At 40.1% G+C, this 22,088-nt stretch overlaps 2 protein-coding genes across 5 annotated transcripts; both read right to left on the bottom strand.

The window, feature by feature from the left end:
- Window positions 1–363: 363 nt before the first annotated feature.
- On the bottom strand, window positions 364–4,359 carry LOC311264737 (acidic mammalian chitinase-like; the record flags this gene model as incomplete). The annotated part of the gene is made up of 11 exons (XM_084365828.1): window positions 364–701; window positions 796–928; window positions 1,828–1,944; window positions 2,079–2,261; window positions 2,348–2,471; window positions 2,573–2,697; window positions 2,847–3,012; window positions 3,127–3,183; window positions 3,912–4,116; window positions 4,218–4,247; window positions 4,335–4,359. The coding sequence occupies 11 exons, from the start codon at window positions 4,357–4,359 to the stop codon at window positions 364–366; spliced, it is 1,503 nt and encodes a 500-aa protein (XP_084221954.1).
- A 2,481-nt stretch (window positions 4,360–6,840) lies between these two features.
- Window positions 6,841–21,961, bottom strand: nfascb (neurofascin homolog (chicken) b). 4 transcript variants are annotated; one of them, XM_084366967.1, is made up of 26 exons: window positions 21,546–21,961; window positions 17,664–17,785; window positions 17,479–17,584; window positions 17,179–17,369; window positions 16,535–16,657; window positions 16,167–16,385; window positions 15,627–15,738; window positions 15,311–15,498; window positions 15,097–15,228; window positions 14,863–15,006; window positions 13,611–13,722; window positions 13,300–13,463; window positions 12,624–12,771; window positions 12,398–12,522; window positions 12,212–12,313; window positions 11,935–12,132; window positions 11,619–11,689; window positions 11,291–11,513; window positions 10,932–11,047; window positions 10,413–10,620; window positions 10,023–10,145; window positions 9,470–9,643; window positions 9,155–9,286; window positions 9,000–9,069; window positions 8,089–8,124; window positions 6,841–7,961 (listed from the first exon to the last, which is right to left on the bottom strand). In XM_084366967.1, the coding sequence occupies exons 2-26, from the start codon at window positions 17,737–17,739 to the stop codon at window positions 7,730–7,732; spliced, it is 3,525 nt and encodes a 1,174-aa protein (XP_084223093.1). In that variant the 5' UTR covers window positions 17,740–17,785; window positions 21,546–21,961; the 3' UTR covers window positions 6,841–7,729. The 4 variants fall into 4 exon arrangements, with proteins under 4 accessions (XP_084223093.1, XP_084223092.1, XP_084223095.1 ...); XM_084366966.1 differs by having other exon boundaries at window positions 17,664–17,780; XM_084366969.1 differs by lacking the exon at window positions 21,546–21,961 and adding an exon at window positions 18,780–18,933.
- Between the last annotated feature and the right edge of the window lie 127 nt (window positions 21,962–22,088).

Raw genomic sequence — 22,088 nt, 5'->3', positions numbered from 1 at the left:
TTGCCATAGCTTCAATGCATGTCTAGGGTTACTGACCAGTGAGAAGAAGACTCATCCTCTTACAGACTTCAAACCAGACAGGCCTATAGTTTGTCTCATTATATGGCATAGTAAAAGGTAACTAATATGGTAACAAAATCTTGTCAACAACACAGGACCTTGAGAGCATCCAAAGCAATCCCTAATATGCCATTCATATGCAACATGTAAAAATAAGCAACATGCAAGAAATAATTAATTTATCATTTTTATTAATATGAATGTATACAAATGTGTACAAAGTTGATGTATACAAATGAAATTATTTACATTAAGCAAAACATTTTAAAAAATCAAACCAAATTTTGTTCCATGAAGAGATATTTATCTAGGATAGACGCAGCACTGGCAATGCTCATTGTAGATAAGATTAACTGGACATCTCTGGATGTATGTGTATCCGTTGACACACTGAATAAAGGTGTTGGGATTCTTGTCATTTGTGTAGAGGCCGTCAGGCTTTCCAACACAGAAAGCATCTACAGAGCCAACAGTTGTGGTGGCAGGCTTGGCAGTGGCAGTTGTAGGTTTAGTTGCAGCAGTGGTGTTGTTGGACGGGCTGGGCCGGGTAGTTGTAGGTTTAGTAGCAGCAGTGGTGGAGTTGGACGGGCTGGGCCGGGTAGTGGTGTCAGGAGTGTTAGTGCTGTTCACTGATGGATGTTCTGTTACAGGGGGAGGTGAAAAATGTAGAGTTTATGCAAATAAAGTTGTACTTGTTGCTGTGCAGTGTTGGGATCTACAGTGATTTTTGTTTACCTGATTCTAGAAGACTGCGTAGACGTCTAATGAGGGGATAGCTTCCCTGTCCGCAGAACTGTCCAGCAAAATCATCCAGATCCAGAGACCAGATGAAGGCTCCTCCAAATTTGTTTTCCTTCAGATATTGTGTCTGTGGAATATCAGTTATACTTTTGTTTTAATATATATATAAGTACAAATGTAACACATTGTTATGAACAAATTCCAGCACCTTTATCAAGTATTTATGCTGAAATGAATTAGAATAAAAAGCTTTGTTTTTATTTAAGTTCAAAAGTGTCTGATCACATGAAAGATTCACCAAATATAAAAGAGGCTAGTTTGGTCAAAGCCAATTTGGGAGACGTCGTACATCCAAAGAGTAGAACATTTTAGTTATAATTTAGTTATAACCCAGCTGCCAGAATATAAAAGACAAATAATTCAGACACAGTATTGATTTAATTAAACAAAAACATTTTGAACTAAAGGAGATTTTTTATTTTTAATCCTGTTAAGTTTTTCTACTTTATGTTTGTCTCACAGTGCCAGACAATGCCTTCTTCCTTTTATGTATATCTTTAACTGTATTATTACCATAATTCTAGTGTCACAGTGCAAACAACTTCAACTAAACTACATAATACGTGAATCACAATTCATTGTCTTTAAGGTCTGTTTGTTTAATGCGTCTGGTTTGGATTTCCAAGACTCTCATGACAGCTGTGATTTCATAGGTCGTGTTATGTTCACATCATATCATATCACTGAGATTGGACCATTAACAGTCAACTGGACAGTTACCAAAAACTAGTCGAATGATGAATACTGTTGCAGTAATTAAATGGCACACATGCAAAAATCTTGTCATGAAATGAGGTGATACCTAGAAAGAGTGTCACCTTCTACTCAATCTAGGGTATAAAGCGGGCTACACCCATTGCTAGAGCTAGCTTAGAAAGCAAAGATAGTGATAGTGATACTCTACTTCAATCTTGTTTATATTACCACCATAAACATAGATATGAAGGGTATTATGTTATTTATTACCTTGATTTCATAGCTCTGCCAGTTATCAAACCCAACCCACTCATTTCCATTAGTGGCATAGGGCACCATTTGCTCATCATTCCAGCGGAGAGTGGCTCTTTGGAGGAAATTGCAAATCTGCAGAATGGAAGAAAATCATACGTAAACATCCTCAACATAATTTGTGATGTCTCAGTCTGAAACATCTCTCTGCTTGCATTAATTTCAAATTGTGTGATGTATTATTGTTCTCGTGTTGAACATTTACTGACCTCGTAGTAGGACCAAAACCCAGCTTCACGGGTGTAGGGTCCAGCAGTGGCCGGTCCACTAGCTGGTGCTCCAACATCGGTAGCTCCTGATGACAGGCGAAATGTGCGTCCATATGTCGAGAAACCCATTATGAGTTTCTCAAGTGGAGTTCCTTTGTCTCTCCAGTATTTAATAGCAAAGTCCTGATTTTAAAAACAAATACAAGTTAGGTATTCCACGTCTTGGACTTTGAGGGTGATAACTCTATTTTGTTGAGAGTTTTACTCACCGCATTGAAGTAGATGTTTTCGCCCTGATCGAAAGAGCTGCGGTACAGAGGGCTGTTGTGACCAGTGAACGGGTCCCATGCTCCGTGGAAATCGTAGGTCATGACGTTTATAAAGTCCAAGTATCTGTTAGACACAGGTGACACACACAAGAATAAAAAAACAATAAAGAAAGACACATTTTATGCAACTTTAAAGCTAAACGGCTTCCTGTCACAGGAACTCACTTTGCGACTTCAGCAATCTCATATCCACTGTCAATGTATCCCTTCCCAGCAGCCACTGCAGCTGTGATCAGCAGTCGTGGTCTTCTGTTGTCAGTGGCTTCTTTTTTATAGGCAGCGAGTAATTCCTGGATATGAGGGGGAAATCATTGAGGATAATCGTGTGTAGTGTGTGAGAATATTGAAGGACATTGCTGCTGATATATCTTAAATCAAAATGCTGTGTTGGATTCTGTCAATGCTGCTGACTAGAGAAGGAGTAGATTTCCAAACTGACCTGGACGAGCATCGTGTACCTCTGCTTGTCCTCTGGCGGGCTTCCTCTGGCTCCAGGATACTCCCAGTCCAGGTCCAGCCCATCGAAGCCATGCAGTCTAAGGAATCTGATGGTAGACTGGATGAATCTCTGGCGGTTGGCAGGGTTAGTCACCATGGTGGTAAATCTGTAAACATGTAAAACAACTAAGCTACACTGTTGATGATGCTGTAATTATTACATGAGATAATGTAATACTGAAGCTTCATGAGTCCTTGCTGTTGAAGCCGTGTGGACTTACTGTGTCGTTCCAAAGTTCCAGCCGCCAACAGCCAAGAGAGTCTTCAGCTGGGGGTTTCTGCAAAAAACATATAGATTTACATTTAATAAGTATAGAGATAACTTAAATTATTCACTATAATGATGTAAAAGTACAGCAATGTAGACTAAGAATACTTAATTACAAGTTAAAGTCCTGCATTCAAAATGTTTCTCAAAATCCTCCCTCAAAACCCTTCCTTTTGAGTTATATACAGTATATGTATATTTGCTTATGGCCTATGTATGTAGGCTTGTATGTTCTCTTGTGACCTGCTGTAGATTCAAGATTCAAAAGATTTGTTTGTCCTATACTCATATTTTTAATATGTGCAGTGAAAAGTGAAGGTCAGATACTTTAAAGCAGGCCTGCTCAAAGTGAGGTCTGTGGACAAGAGTTTGCCCATCAGATGTGTCTAGTGGAAAAAAGTAAATAATTTAATTAAAAGATAAATACCATGTGTGTGCTGTGAGGTAAAAATGCTCTTTTTATTTTTTATAATCTGAGCAGAGTGGGCATAGTGACATTTTGTGCATTTTTTCTATTTTGTCAATACAGTCAGTGTTTGCTTTTGGCCTGTGAGTCACCATTAAGAAAGGCAAATGTGCACTAACAGTTTAATCTCTTGATATGGAAAACTGAATGATACCACTTAACCACTTACACTAAAACAGCAAACTTCATCTTCCCTGCTGATGTAATCATTTGTTATAAAATTACTGAATACTACTGCACATAGATTGATACTGCAGGCAGGAACCACTCACCTATGCTTGAGTTCATTGAAGGATTTATAGAGGACATCGTCATTCCACTCATAGGTTGTAAGCTCGTTGGAAGGGTTGACTATTGCAAAGGCGTAGATCAAGTGTGTGCAGAGGTTTGGGTCCACGTTGGAAGGCAGAAATCTGCCAGTACCCGGTCTATACTGGGACCAGTTAGTGAAGTAGCACACCAGTTTGGTAGAAGACACTTTTGGAGAAAGGATGAGAAATGATGTGAATTAAGTTTCTATTTTAGGTCATGGTGGTTAAGAAGTAAATGACGTATAAAGAAGTTAAATGAATGCTCACCTGTCTGCAGACATAGCAAAAGGGCCAGTCCTGAAAGAAAATGTTCACATTGTCATTTTCATTTTTTTTAGTGCCAATAAATGAATTATATGAAATGACTCAAAGAATGTAACTTACCAGCGAAGATTGTAAGTCGAGCCATGTTTTATCAGCTGAGCCACCTGCAACAATAAAAATTGTTGGGTCACGAATCTTTATTTATATTTTGCATTCTTGCATTGTAGTTTTTGGAAACTGCAAATAATTTTACAGGCTGTACTACCGGTAATAAAAAGAGTATAACTGTAAAATGTAGGCTAGTAAAACCTCTGCGCGCTGATGACTTACCTGTTCCCAGCTGTTTGGTCAGATGCTCCTGTGGTACACCTGAGAGTCCTTTTTATAGACGTGATAGCACAGGGACAAAGGCCAGTGGGGTGTAATGGATACGTCAGAAGAAGATAATTGTTTGTGTAAATCGGTCATTCATCTGCTGTGAGTTGTCAGAAGGCGACAGGTGACGCCAACTATTTTTATGACCAGATAAACCTGGATCAGAGCATGAGGTTATGTTAACATGCCACCGTAGCTGAACAAGTTGTGCAGATAGGATGATCTTGATAAATGTGTGAATCGATGCACTGTATTTTGTAGTTGGTTTCCATGGTACACACAACAAACACAACTCTTGTAAAGTCGCCTTTTGAAAGTTTTGATGATTCTGTTTTGTATATTAAATTTCATGGTTGCAGGTCCTGCAGTATTTCTTTTTGTAAGAAGCAGGATTGAAGAAAACTCTTCAATCTTTTGCCTTTGATTGGTGTTGAAATTGAGTTGAACTCATCTTGTTGACCAATTTTAGAATTTTCGGCATCCAAATACAGTAGGGCTACAACTAAAAGTATTTCTCTTATCAGTTAATCTGCTGATTATTTTCTTAATTAATCAATAGGTTTGGAAAGATGTCAGGGTTGGAATGCCTCCCGGACTCAGATTGGGTTTATTAGAGATGCTTTTCAAATAGGGATACATGTAGACATAAAGAACACAAGTAAGCTCCAAGACATTCTCGTTTAAACTATTTAAATGCCTTTCTTGTCATGGCATGGTCATGTTAAACCTTAAAAACAAAATCTGATGCGTTTCGGCATCAAGCCTTCGTCAGGGGAGTTTTAACTCCCTGACAAGGGCTCGCTGCTGAAATGATTTTTGAGTCTCATTCCCAACTCTTCACATAAAAACGCTCTGGGTTTCTAAACTCGTCAGTAACTGACGCTTTGGGATGGTGGGCTGTCCTACAATCCTGAAGCATCAGTTTTTGACGAGTTGGTAATGGGACTCAGAAATCATCTTTTCTTACAAATAGCACCTTAATAAGCTGAGAGATGGAGTACAAAGCTCATGAGTATCGATATATTTCTCAGTTGATCTTCTTTCCTGAAATACCATTGTTTGCTCCAGGCATGTCTTGACTTGTTGTATGTTAACCTTTACGATTTTACAATCTGTAATCAGAGGGGCACCCTCGTAAAAACTAATAAATACACTGTTAAGTCAAGCAATACAATATAGAACAGTATCATATCAGAGGCCTGATAAGCTTGAAAGGTTTTTGATAAGATGTCCTTTTCCAATACTCTGTAGGATCCTTCAGTGATATGAGTTATCATATAGAGCAGCAATTTGGCCAGAGTTCAAAGGGATACTAGGTTCTGCTTCAACAGTTAAAGCAGGGATGCCAATTTTTTTTTTTTGCCCTTGGAGGGCCAAAACTAGAATTTAATGATGGACCACAGGCCAAAAGCAAGCACTGTGTTAAGTTGTACAGAAGCCCTGAAGTCAAGTGAGAAAACAATTCTGGGGACACATTTTCTAAGTCTGATCTTAATTCTCTTTTCTGTGTTTAAGACTTAAGAAACATGTAAAAGAAAAAATTTTCTGCCAGGATAATCTTTCAAAGTTCTTTAATTTTTTTCCCCCCCATTTGCCTCTCAGGGCTTCCCTACAAGGATCCAAAGTCCCTTAATTGACCGACTTCCTGCCCAAAGTGTCACTTTGCCCACAATGCTCAGATTACAAAAACTAATCAATAAATAAGGATCCTACATATTTAAAGAGAAAATATTTGCCTAAGAATGTATATATAACACAAACGGTTATTGATATTATACTTATTGTACTTATACTTTTTCTTTTTCCTTTTTTTTACAAGAAACATCTGGTGGGCCAAATCAAACCTTTTGATGGGTCAACTTTGGCCCTCAGGCCTCACTTTGGGCAATTCTGAGTTAAAGGAACAGTTTGACATATAAAACCGCTTATTTGATGATACTTAGAAGATACATTTTTTACCACATACAGTACATGTGTATGGTTACTAAGATGCTAAAGTTGACAGTCTGTATACTATGCCAAGTTAGTTCTCAACTAACTCGACAGGAAAATATGTTTCCTAAATGTTTTTTCTTCAAATTTTTAAAGTCAAAGTCAATTAAGTACAGGACCATATTCTGATAATTCAGACACATTTGTTTAAACTGTCCTCTTGATGGCTTAAAAGTAATTCCAAGAATTACATTCAAAGAATAAAGCACCTCTTTAAAATCAGGAAACTGAAGCTGAATTCAACATACTGAGACATATCAGGCATACTAGAAATAAATATTTCCACTTTATTTACATTTAGGACATAATAACTGGTAACACACAGATGACGTTAGGGGTCAAATACACTTAAGCTGTTACATAAAGATTAATGACTCTATCCAACTCCAGACTGGGTGAAATGGGGACACAGTTAAGTTAAACTTTCTGATTTATCAGCTGGTTTATGGCTGCTTTTTGATTCACCAAAGGTTTTTTTTTATTTTTATCTCGCCTCCCATCAGAGGACAATTCGAATTCGCATTCGTCTATATAGATCATTTACTATCCTTCGCTTATCACCAGCACTTTTATACTCTCACATTGTGCCCTTAACATAAGTGTATAGATCAATTGTTGGCAAAAGTTCAGGGATTACATAACGACTCCCTGATGGTGAAAGTATATGCAGCCCTTATTTCAAACAGCCAAGATGTAAAAATAACACAAATGTCGTTACTGGAATTAGCTGAAAGAAAAAGACGTAATAACTGTAGTTAAATTGGTCCTTGCAACTGCTTTTATCAACATGATAAACTGATCCACTTCTATCTTTTCTGATCTCCACTGACAGGATAATTGAACATGTACGTGTACTCAATGCACACAAACACACACAGCATTTTTATTTACAGGTAATGCATTACCGAACATGAAAGGTAAAGCTTGCCTTCTATCACATGAGTGAGCTTCTCACTTCGAGTATTGTCCCAACTATTCCACCATTTTCTTCTATAACTGCGAGAACACAGAGGGTCACAGCAGCTCGGGGTGCAGCTGTTCCTCCTGCAGACAAGCACCACTAATTCTTAATTCAGGGTGGAGGGTACAAGCACAGTAGAGTCTCTTGGCAGACAGTTGAGCTGAAGTCAGGAATTTAATTTTGAGTTTTATGCAAGAGAGTAGATGGTATTTATTGGAGAGTGGAGCTCCAGACTTCCACCAAAGTCTAACTCCCTGACATCTCTCCTGGTCCCGGTGTACTGGCCGATGAACGAGCCGTCCTCGTTGAACGGTATCTCTCCTCCTTCACCGTAATCCACCAGACTGTCATCACTGTCTGATCGCTTCATCATTGCCTCCATGGAAGACTGGCCTCTTTGAAGCCCTCTTTCCTCATCCCTACAAAATAATAGAAACAAGAAAAAGTTCATATTTGAGACACATTATGTCAGCACTAGAAGAAAGACAGGATGGTGGGAAAAAAGCTCAACCTGTTTCAATACACTTAAAATGTTCATGTACATACCGGCGGGGGTAGGGCAGAGTGGAGACACGTGCTATCCTAAAATATGAAGAGAATTTGTTTAAAATGAACATCTAGGATCTATGATTTTATCATATTTCATTGGTTGTCCTCTAATAAAATGCAGATAACGGTTCCAGTATTCTGTAAATGAACTATTTACAGCTCTAAACTTCTGTCGGTTACATACTGTATTAAAAAATTAATAAACAATGACTGCACAGTTTAACTGTCAATATATTTAGTCTTTTCATACCTTTCAAGAGACCTTGAGTGGTTCAGTTGGAAAAGAACAGGGTTGAGGTTTTGGGGGAATAAAGGTTTAGATAGAAAAGGTAGGATAAATAGAAAAAAAAAAGAAAATAATGTAAATACAGTCAAGGAGTTATCATAAATAAGGCCACAACACTGTAAACAGATTTGATTTGTAACTGTGCAGCACCAGCTATAATTTGATCAAAATTAAAGGCACCCTGTGGAGTTTTTGACCACTAGTAGCGCTAGGGAGCAATGTTTTTATGAGTGGCCTCCATTTTGTTTGTTTTGTTTACATGCATGTGATGTGATAAACATTCATGTGTACGGTTTCCTGCTCTGTCACTTGCTGACAGTTGGTGGTGGTAATGTGCACCACAGAGCAGCTTTAATTCACCAAACAGAATACTAATGCACAGCTACAGAGCAAATCAATGTAAATAAAAAGCTACTGTTGTTATAGTTCACAATAACGATAGTGTTGTACAGTGTTATGGGAAACATAATGATCTAGTGTTGAGTATTATTACCGTGCCATCATAAAAATACTAGTACATGACGTAAAACACCTTAGAAAACTAAAATACAATATTGTAAAACAGTTTGGAAGATCAGTATTTCTTATTTATTTTCTGCCAGCTGTCTGCTGTAACGCTTACCTGTAGTCAAACGATCCCTCCTGATCTTTGTCATCCACCGGCTCCAATGAAATGTCTTTTTTATCCCGTACTGAAATTGAATCAAGCTACACTGTTAGAAGAAATACAGTTGTGTGTTATTGGACATCTTGAATATGAAGGAATCACCACTGTACCTGGGTATTTCCCCCCTCGGCTCCTCTTGATGAAGCAGACTATGAGTAGGATGAGCACGATGAGAGCCACGGCACACATGATCCCGATGAACCATCCCTGCGTGGAGATGTCCACCTGGTCCTGGGCGTAAACTGAAACACACACACACACACACACACACACACACACACACACACACACACACACACACACACACACACACACACACACACACACACACCATCAACATCATAGTCAACATCTCCTAACCAATTCAGAGTGTTAATTTTGCAGACCACCAAATGTGTTGATGCACGAAAAAGGCAGTAAATTACTTTCAGTGGTGTAGTGGGGTGACTCCTCCGTGTGCCATTCCCCTATCCCTATCTGAGTTCGTGCCGCCACGGAGAACCTGTATCGAGTGTAGCGGTCTAATCGCCGGATTGAGAAACTTGTTACATTCGGAGGGAACTCCTCGACTCGCAGCTCCTCTCCCCTGGTGGCGTTCACTGTGGAGAGAGTGGAAATTTCAGTGCGTTAGGAGGACTCCTGATGCTGGTAGAGTGCACACAACTGAGCTGTTAAGTACCTTACTGCTGGGAGAGTGCCTACACAAGTGTTCATCACCCTCTCGAGAAAACACTTCAGTGGTATTTTGGTTTTTGAGTGCATATTCAAGTGCGCTATTATGTGCTACCGGGATGCGGACTTGAGTGTCCTGTGGACGCCTTTACCTGCTTTAGTGAAAAGAACCGTTTCCTTTTCCATTATTAGGGCTTTGCTGTTTCTCCTTGGAGGACTGCACATTATGCTTTGAAAGTGTAGCCTGTGAGGAAAGAAACATCTCAAGAGGTGTTTGAGAGTGTTTCAGATGTTGGGGTAGCTTACCTGTCTGGTACTTGAGGGAATATCCGGTAATGATACCGTTGGGCTCTGCTGGTAGGTCCCAGTCGACGTAAATACTGTCCAGATGCCGCTGTTGGATCCTGAAGGATTTGGGAGCAGATGGTACTGCAGACAAAAGTGCAACAGGAAACAACACACTTAAGATTTGGAATTAAACATTAAAGGGTGACTGGTGTTTTTTAGACACCCACTGCACATAGAGCTTGTTTTTGTCACTGATGGGCGCAGACTGTTAAGTTTGGTGTTCGAAAAACATTACGGAAAATCGTGTCCAGTTTAAAAATACCAAAGTTCTGTTGTAACTTTTGATTTGCCTACTAGGACACATACATTATCCTGTTCCTTGGATGGTAAATTAGATACTTGTCTTACCTCCTTCGGGTGTTGAGAAGTGTATATTGTTACTGGGCGGCCCTTCATATCGATTGTTTGTCACAACTATATACATCTTATAGTTGCTATAGGGGATGAGCCCAGTGAGGACCCCAGAGGGCTCTGGATCATCTGGAAATGTTTTGGACTTCATCCCTCTGTTGACCCTCAGCCACCTCAGCTGGCTGCTGTCCCTCCAGTAGTAGATCTGACAGATGAGAAGCAACATACTCAGCATTTTGATTCTGCTGCCAGCACTCGATTATTGTTTTTTTTAACAATTTTTCAAGAAAAGTTTGAGTTTCTGCTCTTATTTTAGTTTTGGGTATTAATATGCATGCATTCATATTTTTGTACTGGTTTTTATATTCAGTTGGCCAAATAACTGCCTGTATGAGAGTGTACATGTGTTTGGAGGAAGAAGGAGCTTTTATTAGGAGGATTATTATTGAGTATAGTATGAGTATAGGAGCTACAAGCAAAATCCATTATCCAACATTGAATTAACAACAGACACACCTTGTATTCTTTCAGTTCTCCCATGATAGAGTTGCGTGACACTGGGTCCCAGTGCGCAGTCACCTCAGTGGCCTCGATATCGGATATTCTCAGGTTCAGGGGTGCAGTTAAGGGACCTGGGGAAATCAGAGATTGTCTTAGTGGTCAGTGAAGACAAAGAGAGGTAATGAGAAGGACAAATTGGTAAAGATTTTAGAAAACACACTAAAAACAAGAAGAGAACATGTTCAGTACACACTGGGTGGGTTTACTCATCCGAAATCATTGATGATGACTTAAGATTCAAGTTAAAACGGACACTTCATGTTAGTTTCTTCTTCCTTTGTTAGTCATCTGTGTATTATGATGCTGATACTTACGGTCTTCTCCAGAGTAACCAGTGACAATTGGAGACTCTGGACCTAGTCCAAAGTCGTTGACAGCCTGGACTTTTATCTCATAAGGAGTGAAGGTATCTGCATCGTAGATGTAGTATTTCAGCCATTTAGTGGTCGCGTTCTTCCACTCCTCTCTGGAATCTCTCCTCCTCCACCACACTAGATACTTCAAGTGAGGCCCGTTCCACTCTCTCCAGGTCAGAGGCTGAAAGCACGCTTCACAGTGACCATTGTGGCAGAAATTAAAATATTCAACAGCCAATATTAATATTAAAGTTGTACGATTTTTGATTGGTTTAATCCCAGTTACCTCCCAGCTGATCTCCATGTTATTCCTCCATGTACCCACACCTTTTACGTTCCTTGGGATGACATCTGGCGCTGTGAAGGAAAACCAAAGCAGATCATTAACTTTAAAGGAAAAGTTCAGCATTTTGTTGGATGAAAGATTGATACAACATCTTCTCTGATACCTTCATATTTAGTGTACAGACATAAGAGTGGCTTCGACTTTCTTGTCTCAGTCTCGGCAGGAAAACAACTTAACTTATGTCTGTTGCTTAAAAATTTGCGACACATATCGGCTTACGTATCTGTCTCTGTCAACAAGTATGTATCAAACCTACGTGCACCGCTGCTCTGAAAGCGCATAGATGGACGACTTGGGCGGCTCATTCCAATTTCATTGATAGCGATGACCCTGAACTCGTAGTAGGTGAACGGATGAAGATGCAGAATGACAGAGTTGAGGTTCCCCGGGTACGTCGACAGGTTTTTCCACTTGCCAGGCAACCAGTCATCATCATCATATTGCACTAAGTTCTCTGTGAGAGACAGAGAAGAAGTCCTCTGAAAGAATAGTTACAAATGTTTTGGAGTTTATTCAGTTTGACCGGCTCTTACCTGTAATAGGGTTGTGATTGCTGTCTCCAGGCACCCAAGTGAGTCTTACGCTTCGTTCAAATGGATCTGACAACTCCAAGTTCGTGGGAGGATCTGGGCGGTCTACACACAAAAAAAACATGTACGATTAAAAAGCCTAACACGCTGTATGGTTGGTGAAATGTGATTTATTTAAACGTGTCATACCCATCACCATTAGGCGTGCTGAGGCAGACATCTGTTCCAGTTCGCTCTTAACGACACACGTATAATTGCCCTCATCGCCTCTGTTTACGTTAGTGATGACCAGGTTGAATTCATCCATAGAGAGTCTGAGGATTGAGTAAAACTGGTCAGATAAAGATGCTAAAACTTTTAAATCAAGTACAAAAATGTTTGTGTTTATAGTGTGTATTTCTATAGAAGGACACACCTCCAGCCAAGAGTGACCTGCTTTTTGCCTTTCATCCAGGTGGTTGTGACTGGAGTAGTGATATCTGCTTTTACACCACACTCGAAGCGTACATCGGTTCCACGAATTACTTTCATACTCTGTGGTCTTGTGACAATTACAGTGGGCTCTGTGAGGAATGAATTATACAGCATGATGGTACACACAATCAGAAAGTATTTGTGTAAAAGTCAAAGATTTTTAGTATGAAAGGTATCAACATGTGTCCTAAGTGATCTGATGACAAGTGGACAGCTCTAGGTACAATGTGTGAACACCCCCAAGATGCATCAAGGAGTCATTTGAGATCTGATCACTCAGGGGTTGGGCCACAACAACAGGCAGAGTGATGAACCCATCATCTGTTTCAACTAACAATTGAACTGAGTTGTGGAGTTAGAAAAAACTTTCTTCCCAAAAAAACACATTTTTACCTATTTTGTCCTTCTTGTTAATTCAGCAAATGTTACACATAAAGATATTTATTTCTTTGTGTAACATACTTTGTGTCCGTTGTTTGTGGCCCAGTGACGTTTGCATGTAGAGATCTGATCACAAGTGGTCACTCAAGACACATGTCAAGGAGCACGGAAATGTGAGGCGTTAACTGATGGACTTAGAGCTGTCTACTTGTGACAGGTCTCAGTGAGACTCTCACCTTTGACCTCTACACGGACTTGGCTCTCATCTCTTCCTGCGACGTTGCTGATTACACACAGGTAGGTTCCCTGGTCTTCTATCCGTATGCGTTTTATCTCCAGAGTCCCATTACTCAGGGTCTTAAAACGATTTCCTTCAAGAGTCCCTTGTCCATATTTGGACCTGTGTCAGCCACACACACACACACACACACACACACACACACACACACACACACACACACACACACACACACACACATGCACACACACTGTGAGCTGATGCCTGAACACACTCTTTACAGTAGAAAGTCAAACTGCATGTTCTCACCACCGCAGGTCTGGCACTGGAGAACCAAAGTAGCGGCAGTTTAAGAAGGTATGGCTGCCCTCTGTCACCTTGATGAGTTCATTCCTGGGGCTGAGAATACGAGGAGTTGCATCTAGGGAATCATTGATAGTTAATAATTAATTTCATTATGGACTATTGAATCAATATTCTTGGTGCACTCTCCCTTAACCTGCTGTCTAGCGTTGTAACTGATTTCTCACAGTTTCTGACTGCTTCTTCAAGGTCGTGGAGCAAAACAAACAAATGCTCATTGCTGAAAATACAGATTATCTTTAGGCATCATTACATTATGGTGTTCTGAGGCTACTGCCAGTGGAGAAGCTCGTGAATGAAGGTTTCCTCACTGCCAATGTTGGTACTTAGTCGCCAAAATCTTGATGTACTCAGACTCAAAACAGCAAATTAAAACCCTTTTAAAAGTGTTACAGCGTTAATTTTTTGTCTTTAAAGGCCCTGAACACAGTATTTTCTAGATCAGCGACTTAATATGAGTACTGCGGTCCTACATGAACACATTCATTTATACAGTATGTGATATAAGTAATAGTTTGGGTTATTTTACACAAGAGATTTCTATATTTTTTGTGTTGTGTTGCGTTCTGTCTGAGGTCTTTCAGAATGGTTTGGAGGTGATGTCATGTTCTGTTTTGCTCATTTGACCTTAAATCTGCTGACAGTTGAATGTTTTGTTTGGTCACTGTCAACTACACCCACACAGTCCTGATAAGGCAGATAAGCTGAGTTTTTGAGAGTTAAATTCATGATAGATTGTACCTAAAGTTGTTTTATGATGAATTTGTTTAGTTTGTTGCTTATTTGGTCAAGAGTATTTATTGTTGTAGCGAAAAAAAGCATGGATCGGCTATTACTTTATGACATTTGATGCTGTATATGCTGACTTCTTTTGCCATGTATACAATTACATAGGAGTAGCCTTCCTGAGACATATCAGCCTGAGCTATAGCAACACTGTGTGGCACATATGCAATCCTACACTTGACGCTCTTGTCTTGTATATCACCGTATCAGGTCTCAGCAATGAAACAACAATACCAGTGGTTTTTAAACAGTTTTCAGCTAACTGCCACTTAAATTTTACAGGTGCCATGACACTGAAAATATTTGGAGTTTATTGACTAAAATGTGAATAATTCAAAACCACAAAACATGTCTGGGTCATGACTGTGAAAACAACAAAACAGGTTTTATGGATGAGAGAGTGTGAACTTACGCAGCACAATGACAAAAGCATTGGCAAATAAGTATCCATATTGATTGGAAGCATTGCACTGGTAGACGCCGTTGTTTGAAATGGTCACACCCCGTAAAGTCAGCGTGTCTCCTGACACCTGTCTGTTCGGCTCCGGTGTAGCAGCTGTGTGGAAAAAAAACGACAAATACAGAAGCGGTTGATATGATGTCGATTTACTTTCACAGCTGGTGGTTATGATCTCTAAAAACTTACTTTCAATCGGTTCCCCATTGAGGAACCAGCTGATTGTGGGACGAGGAACACCATCAGAGCGACATACTAAGCGTCCATTTTCCTCAGGGGCCAAAACCAAATCAGAGGGCTTCTCCAACCAGAACGGAGCCGCTGTCAGATTCAAGCATGTTAGTTGCTTCAACGTTTTTGTGCAGTAAAAATAAAAAGCCAAGTGTCTGAGAGTGTGTCTCACCTTTGACCCTGACAGATATCGTGTGCTCAATGTATCCGATCTTATTGGCGGCGGTGCAGGCGTAATCACCCGCATCATCGAAAGAGGCCCTTGGGATTTGAATCATCTTGTTGAAGTTCTTCACTCTCATGGGTGAGATCACCACCAGGTCGTCACCGTCCTTGGTCCACGTGATACGAGGAGTTGGCCTTGATGATGATAAACAAGGCTTTACACGAGACGACTTTCATGAAATTAAAGTCAAACTTAAACAGAAAAAAAAACAACAGACACCTTCTGTGGTTTTTTAAACAAGTAGCACTTAAAACACACTCACATTCCTGCAGCGATACACTCCAGGAGCAGTTCCTCCCCTTGCAGGACCACTATGGTGCTAGACGAACCTGTGGGAGACAGCCAGGTGGGGGCAGCCTCGGCCACCGTACGAGCTGCAGAGGAAACAAACCCAAGCACACCAACAGAGTCAGAGACAAGTTCAGCGCAAGTTCACTCAGAAAATAAGAGAAAAGAGCTGCATGAGACAGAACACACACTCACCACAATAAGTAAGTTTAGCTGGAGAAAGTGGTGAGTCTTTTTAAGGTCTGAAATAAAACAAATGCTCCAGTTTGTTGGTATAGTAATCACAGAAAAACAAACAAGACATTAGAAATAATTATTAGTGTATATGTTTGGTTAGAAATTAGTATTGATGAACAGAACAGATAGAGTAAGTGTAAAAGTAAAAGTATATTTTGACAATATACTGTGTAAACTTGTCCATATTGCAGGTTGTGTAAACACCTGAAATGCATCTCAGTATTTAGAAGTGAACACGTGGCCAAGAAGATCTGATAATGGCTAAAATCACACTCACTTGTAAGCACTTTAACAACCACGGGCATCTTCTGCTGGATGACATTCTTGTAGGGGAAGCGGGCGTTACAGCAGAAATCAGCAGCAGAGTCGTTGACGAGGACGTTAGAGAAGTACAGATCTCCATTCACCCCCATTGATACCCTGCGGTCCTGCCGCACAGGCTGCATGGTGGGGAAAGCTGTCTGGATGGGCCAGTTGAAAGGTCTCGCGTATGAGCCTGAAATGAAACACGGTCAGTTCACAGAAGATACATTTAAAACAGCTATAATACTTGAAAGGTTTTTTGGTTAGCAGATCATTAAAATGCCTCATTTTTTGATGTTTATTGATCCTAACTGTTACATGACTCAAATGTGGGACACTTACAGCTGGACATCCAGTAGGTTTCAGGTCTTGGCGGGCCAGGTGGGGCGTCACAGGACAGGACCAGAGGCAAGCCGGCGCTGATCACCACAGGCTCCAGAATCTCCCTCGGCCACACAGGGGCTCCTTCACAACACAGAAGTACAATATACATGTTAATATACATGTTATACATTAATTAAACCAAATAACTAATAAGATATACATATTATCTACATATTAAGTACAAGTCTTACTAATATGTTTGTTATTGTCAATAAAAAAAAAAAAAGTGTTGAGAGTCAGACTAACACACTGCTGGTTTTGGTCTTGTCATGCGATTGAAGAAAAATGTCATAATCTTTTTAGTTATTTTTTGTATGATTCCACATGCATTTTAAGACAACATGAACTATTCAGCAGGTCTAAAGAATAATATAGTTGAATTTTAATTGAAAACCAAAGGAAACAAAATCATAACCAACAACATTAGTTGACATCTATGCAATGTGGATCTTTGTGAGACATTTACTACACAACATATTGTATAGAACATATGTTAAACTGCTGCTGCTGAGTGTTATACTGATGGAGGAGTCTCTGTAGAGCTTCTGTCAGTGGATAAAAACAAGTAACTGATTCTCTAACAGTCCCAACACTGGTCTTACTGTACAGTCGTAGTCTGATCTTGTTGGAGTATGCCGATCCATACTCATTGGAGGCGATGCACTGATACTCTGCCTCATACTGTTCTGGATTGTTCCAGGCGTAGATGTCCAGCGTCCCCGATCGCCTGCGCATTGATGCTTGAGCGTCACGTGCCACGTTGAAATACTTCCCATTCCGCCTCCATGAGAAACTTCATGAATGAGCATAAAGTGAAGGAAGACAGAAAGAAACAGTGAGGTATTTTGCAGAGAATAACCAAGTTTTAACAAAGCTGTTCAGTGGGCGACATCAGCTCTTACATGGGATGAGGGGTTCCTTTGGCTTCACATTCTATGACCATGGTGTCTTTGGGGTCAACAATGTGCTCCTTCATTGACTGCTTTATGATGGTTGGGGGCTGCCGGACTGCAGGCAGAGAAATAAATCAGCTTAGTGCAAATGCGATGAGACAATATCACAAACATGCATTAGATTACTGACTCACCCTCCAGAGGGACGTCCAAAGCCCAAACACTCTGCCATACAAGTAGCAGCAGCGCTGGTTCGACCAGTGTCCCCATCTTTACAGTGCATGGAAACCAGTAACACTTCACCAGATCTCCTGTTCTCAAATTAGATAACGAACAATAGAGAAAATCTGCTGCACAATACTTTAATTTAATGCAGTTAAAGTTGAGAACAAAGGAGTATATATGAAACTTATTTCTACAGATTTTACTGAACATCTCACAGAGGTGAAAAAAGTACTCAGATCCTTAAAAATAGTAATACCACACTGTAAAATCCTTCCTTCAAAACCTATTCCTTCCTTTGAAACCTTCTACTTCTACTTGATATTTTTTTACATTTAAGAGGAAAATATACTTTTCAATTCACAACAACAATCTGACAGTTTTAGTTAGTAGTTACTGAACAAATGAAGACTTTTGCATACAAAACATATGAGGAGCTTATAAGATATATTGTCTTACATCTGAAATCAATAGTTAATTAACTGGCAACTATTTTGATAATTGTTCAAATCATTTTCATGCAAAACATGGTTCCAGCTTCTCAAATGTAAAAGTTTGCTGCTTGTTTTTTTCTTTTAATCATTTTCTATTTTAAAAAAATATATATATTATTTGAAAAAATGTCATTACTGCCACTAAAAATGTTTTTAATGGCAGTAATCTTGTAATGTAAAAAGTTATTTTCAAAAGTAACTCTGTACAACATTGGATATTTGAATGAAATCATCTTAGATGTGAAGTTACTCCCCTCAGTGAGTCTTCTCACAACTCACAGACTTCTAACACTCCAACATTTGACACAGGGGCTACAAGAAAAGGGTTCACATAACAAAATTCTTGGGAAAAACTGGATCAGTCTTTTCATTTGTGTTGAGCAAAAGTGTGAAGAAGCATCAAAATTAAAATACTTAATTAACGTACACGTATAAAGACTGTTGACACTGACATCTCCACTACTTAGATCACACTGCCGTATCAGAAAGACTCTGTTTCATTCGATGCCTCTCTCCCTAATGTTATTGCTATAAATATGTATTAAACTATAAGTCATGTTAATACGATGGAAACAAAATCTTGTCAGTACCTACCTCTCTCATGTAAAGTCAAATCAGGGCTCTCTCCTCCCCATTTCTGTGGTTTCCCCAATTCCCCCGATAATTCCAATGACTTTTCTCCACAAAATTATTCCTGTTTCTGCAGTATACCAATTAATGTCTCAGTCCTTCAAATATCAGGTCAAGAACCCTTGAGGAGTTGATACACTTCAGTAATAGAGTTTCTGTCTGTCGCTGCCACTTACACTCTGCCCACCCATGTCATGAATAATGAATGAGCACCATCCACACCACCTACTCAACACCCACTCAGCCTCACTGTTCTGACCGGGCTCTCATAATTCAATCCATCAGCAAATGCAGACGCAAAGTTTGTCCGCATGATGAACAAGAAACTAAATAAATGTTTGGATTTATTACAGCATTATTATTCTGCAGCCTGATTTTTCTCTACCGTAGCTGAATAATGTTTGCTTTGACCTGAACAAAATCAGTCTGGTTGAGCGACTGGAAGCACAAACCAACTCATATTCTGTACAATTTGCATTCTTGTTGGTTTTGATGACATCAAAATGGGGGCGGGAGAGAAAATGGGGGAACAGAGCATGAAAGCGATGTTTGTTTCCCTCCATGAATTTTACATGTGAGAAATCTCAAGTCACATGACTCCAGCGCAAAAGATGGAGATATCAGACATTCAAAATTATTCTCAGTATCACTTTGACAAATTCCTTTCATTGTTAACTTTCTGTGATAAGAAATAATACGCCTTAAACTCCCTCCACACGCATCCTGCATTTTCAATTTCCCCCCAATTTTCCATTTTGCCAATTACACTCACTCAGCCGTTCACATGCATTTCCTCAGAGGAGGAAAAGGTCATTACCATTCAGCTGAGAAAATCCTTTTTCTAGAAACAGTGCCAAATATGCAGGAGAAGCTTCATTTGTGTTAAACAAAAGCCATCTGACGGCTGTCGACAGAGTCCTGACCTGTGTAGGCTTTCAGGAATCCACACAGGGTTGCATATACAATCCAGCACTGACTGGACCAAACAATAGCTCGGTGGCGGGTGGGTGGCTGGAGTAAATGAGGTGAAGAAGTTAAACTTGCAATTAAGATTCAAATCTGCAAGTCTAATAATAAGGTTGACTTAAAAGTCTGTAGAAATAACATCACTCATCCTAACATCGTTTCATTCATATTTATCAGTGACGTAAACCATGAAGACTCTCACGGCTCTGCATCCTCTGGCCCTGATCCCATCCTCCATGTTCACAGCTGAAACACAACTTGCCTCACACAGATAACAAAAGCAGAGAAGGGTATGTTGAGCTTCTTGGCTCTAAGAATGGGCTTTTTCTGCCTATACATTGGACTGAAGCAGGCCTGGCAGTGAGCAGTGATCAGTGCCATGCACCAGATTGCACAGTGAAGAGGCCGAGAAGCGGACAGAGCCAGCTCAGTGACGACAAGAAGGTCTCTATGCCCGCGGGTCTCCTTTGGCACGTGTGGCCAGGGCTCGGGTAATAGCAGATGGCATGTGGGAGGGAGGGTTTGACTGCACAAGCTGCCTGTTCAGACCCAGAGCACCTATCGTTTGCACTTTGACGTCACTGCATCAGTGAGAGCACAAGAAGAGGCCCGGAGTGAAACTCACCCCTGTACACTCAGGACATTATTGTCTCATAAACTTGGGAACTATTAAGCTAACATGTTCACCATTATACAAAAACAGAGTCTGCACACTATGATGCTCCCAACAAACATTTATCACCTCCACATGTGACGTTCACTGTCTGAAGAAGGGCTTGAGCTTGAAACTTCCCATGTGGAGGGAATAAATATTCATGGGAGCATTATCTCGTGTGCGAACGTGAATTTTTGACTTTTGATTGAGTCCAGCACCTTGTGTTTAACTTTCTTGGATGTGCACGCTAATATAAACTTCTTGTACAACATGCTCACAATAGTAATACTAACATGTTGATTTTTTTTTAAGCAGGGATAAAGTTTTGGTGTTTCACCATTATGGTTTTGCTTCCTCAAGCATTTTTTTGAATATCAATAGCTTTGCAGGTGTGTTTGTCATCATAAACTTAAGTATTAGTCATTTTTATGTGTTATGGTGGTGGTGCTATAGGGAATGCTAAGTTATCACCGGAGTTATTACAGCTGATCCTGAGGGGAAAATATATTTCTGTACCAAATTTTGTGACAATTCAACCCAAAGTTGCTGATATTTGATTACAAGTTGCAAACGTCAACCTCATGGTGGCAGGAAAAGTCAGTCGGTCACCAGAGTCAGTAGGAATAATCATCTGGGGACTATGAATTTGTACAAACTTTCATAAAAATCAATTAAATAGTTGTTAAGATATTTAAGCCTGGACCAAAGTGGTACAACTTCAGACCCGCAGTACATTTACATCCGTACAACCGAGCTGTTAGCATGACTAAAATATAAAGACACATCCAAAAAACTGATACAATTTCTCGTCATTCATCTCAACAGCAGGTGTGAGAGCTGAACAATCTTGTCTGAGCTCTCAAAAAAATCTGCTGATGCAGTTGTAGACCCATCCCACTTCTCAACTCAGGCTATGACATCATTAAAACCTTGACTTCCTTCGATGGTCATCTTGAACGACCGCTACAAGGACTACAGCACTCCTTCACACGGGGATACTCGATGCTAATCTTACTGTGTTCTAACACTGTGTCCTTTATAATCAAAAACAAACACTGCATAAAATAAGCAAATTAAAGTATCATTGGTGATTGTTTAGAAAGTCTTACCTTTGAGTGTAGTTCAAGTGTTTTCTCTGTCCCTTTTCCCCCTCGTCGCACTGAAAGCAGACTCCTACTCTCCTCTCATCTTCTGTCAGGGTAGATTCACAACATGATCTTCACAGCGAGATTCCCCTTTTTCAGCAGCATCTGGTTTTCATGTTGTTTGTCACTCCATCATCTCAAAGCAAGGTGACAGGCCAGATAACAGAGGCTCATGTGGCTGATCAGGATGGCTAACCGGAGCCTGGGTCACACGCCTGGCAAACAGGGCCTTAGAGCCTATTATAATAAATCCATTGTGAAATCCACACATAAACATAACGTCATCTCCGCTGTGAAGGGAGAATAGAGTTAAACAGAACTGACACGTCGTGCACTAGTTGGTTGATCAGGTGTCATCCAGCTCCCACAGAGCAACAATTAGCAACAGTCTGTTTAAGAGATCAAATATTTTTTTTGTATTTGTTCATGTGTGCTCTTGATTTTCAGTGTGTTAGATTGGGGGTGGCATACTGACCTTGTATCTCCACTGTGGCTGGCACGAACGCA

This window comes from Pagrus pagrus (assembly GCF_965226575.1).
Source record: "Pagrus pagrus genome assembly, chromosome: 11".
In the NCBI taxonomy this organism is placed as follows: domain Eukaryota; kingdom Metazoa; phylum Chordata; class Actinopteri; order Spariformes; family Sparidae; genus Pagrus; species Pagrus pagrus.
The sequence above is the reverse complement of the archived record's forward strand: the minus strand, read 5'-3'. Positions and strand labels throughout refer to the sequence as shown.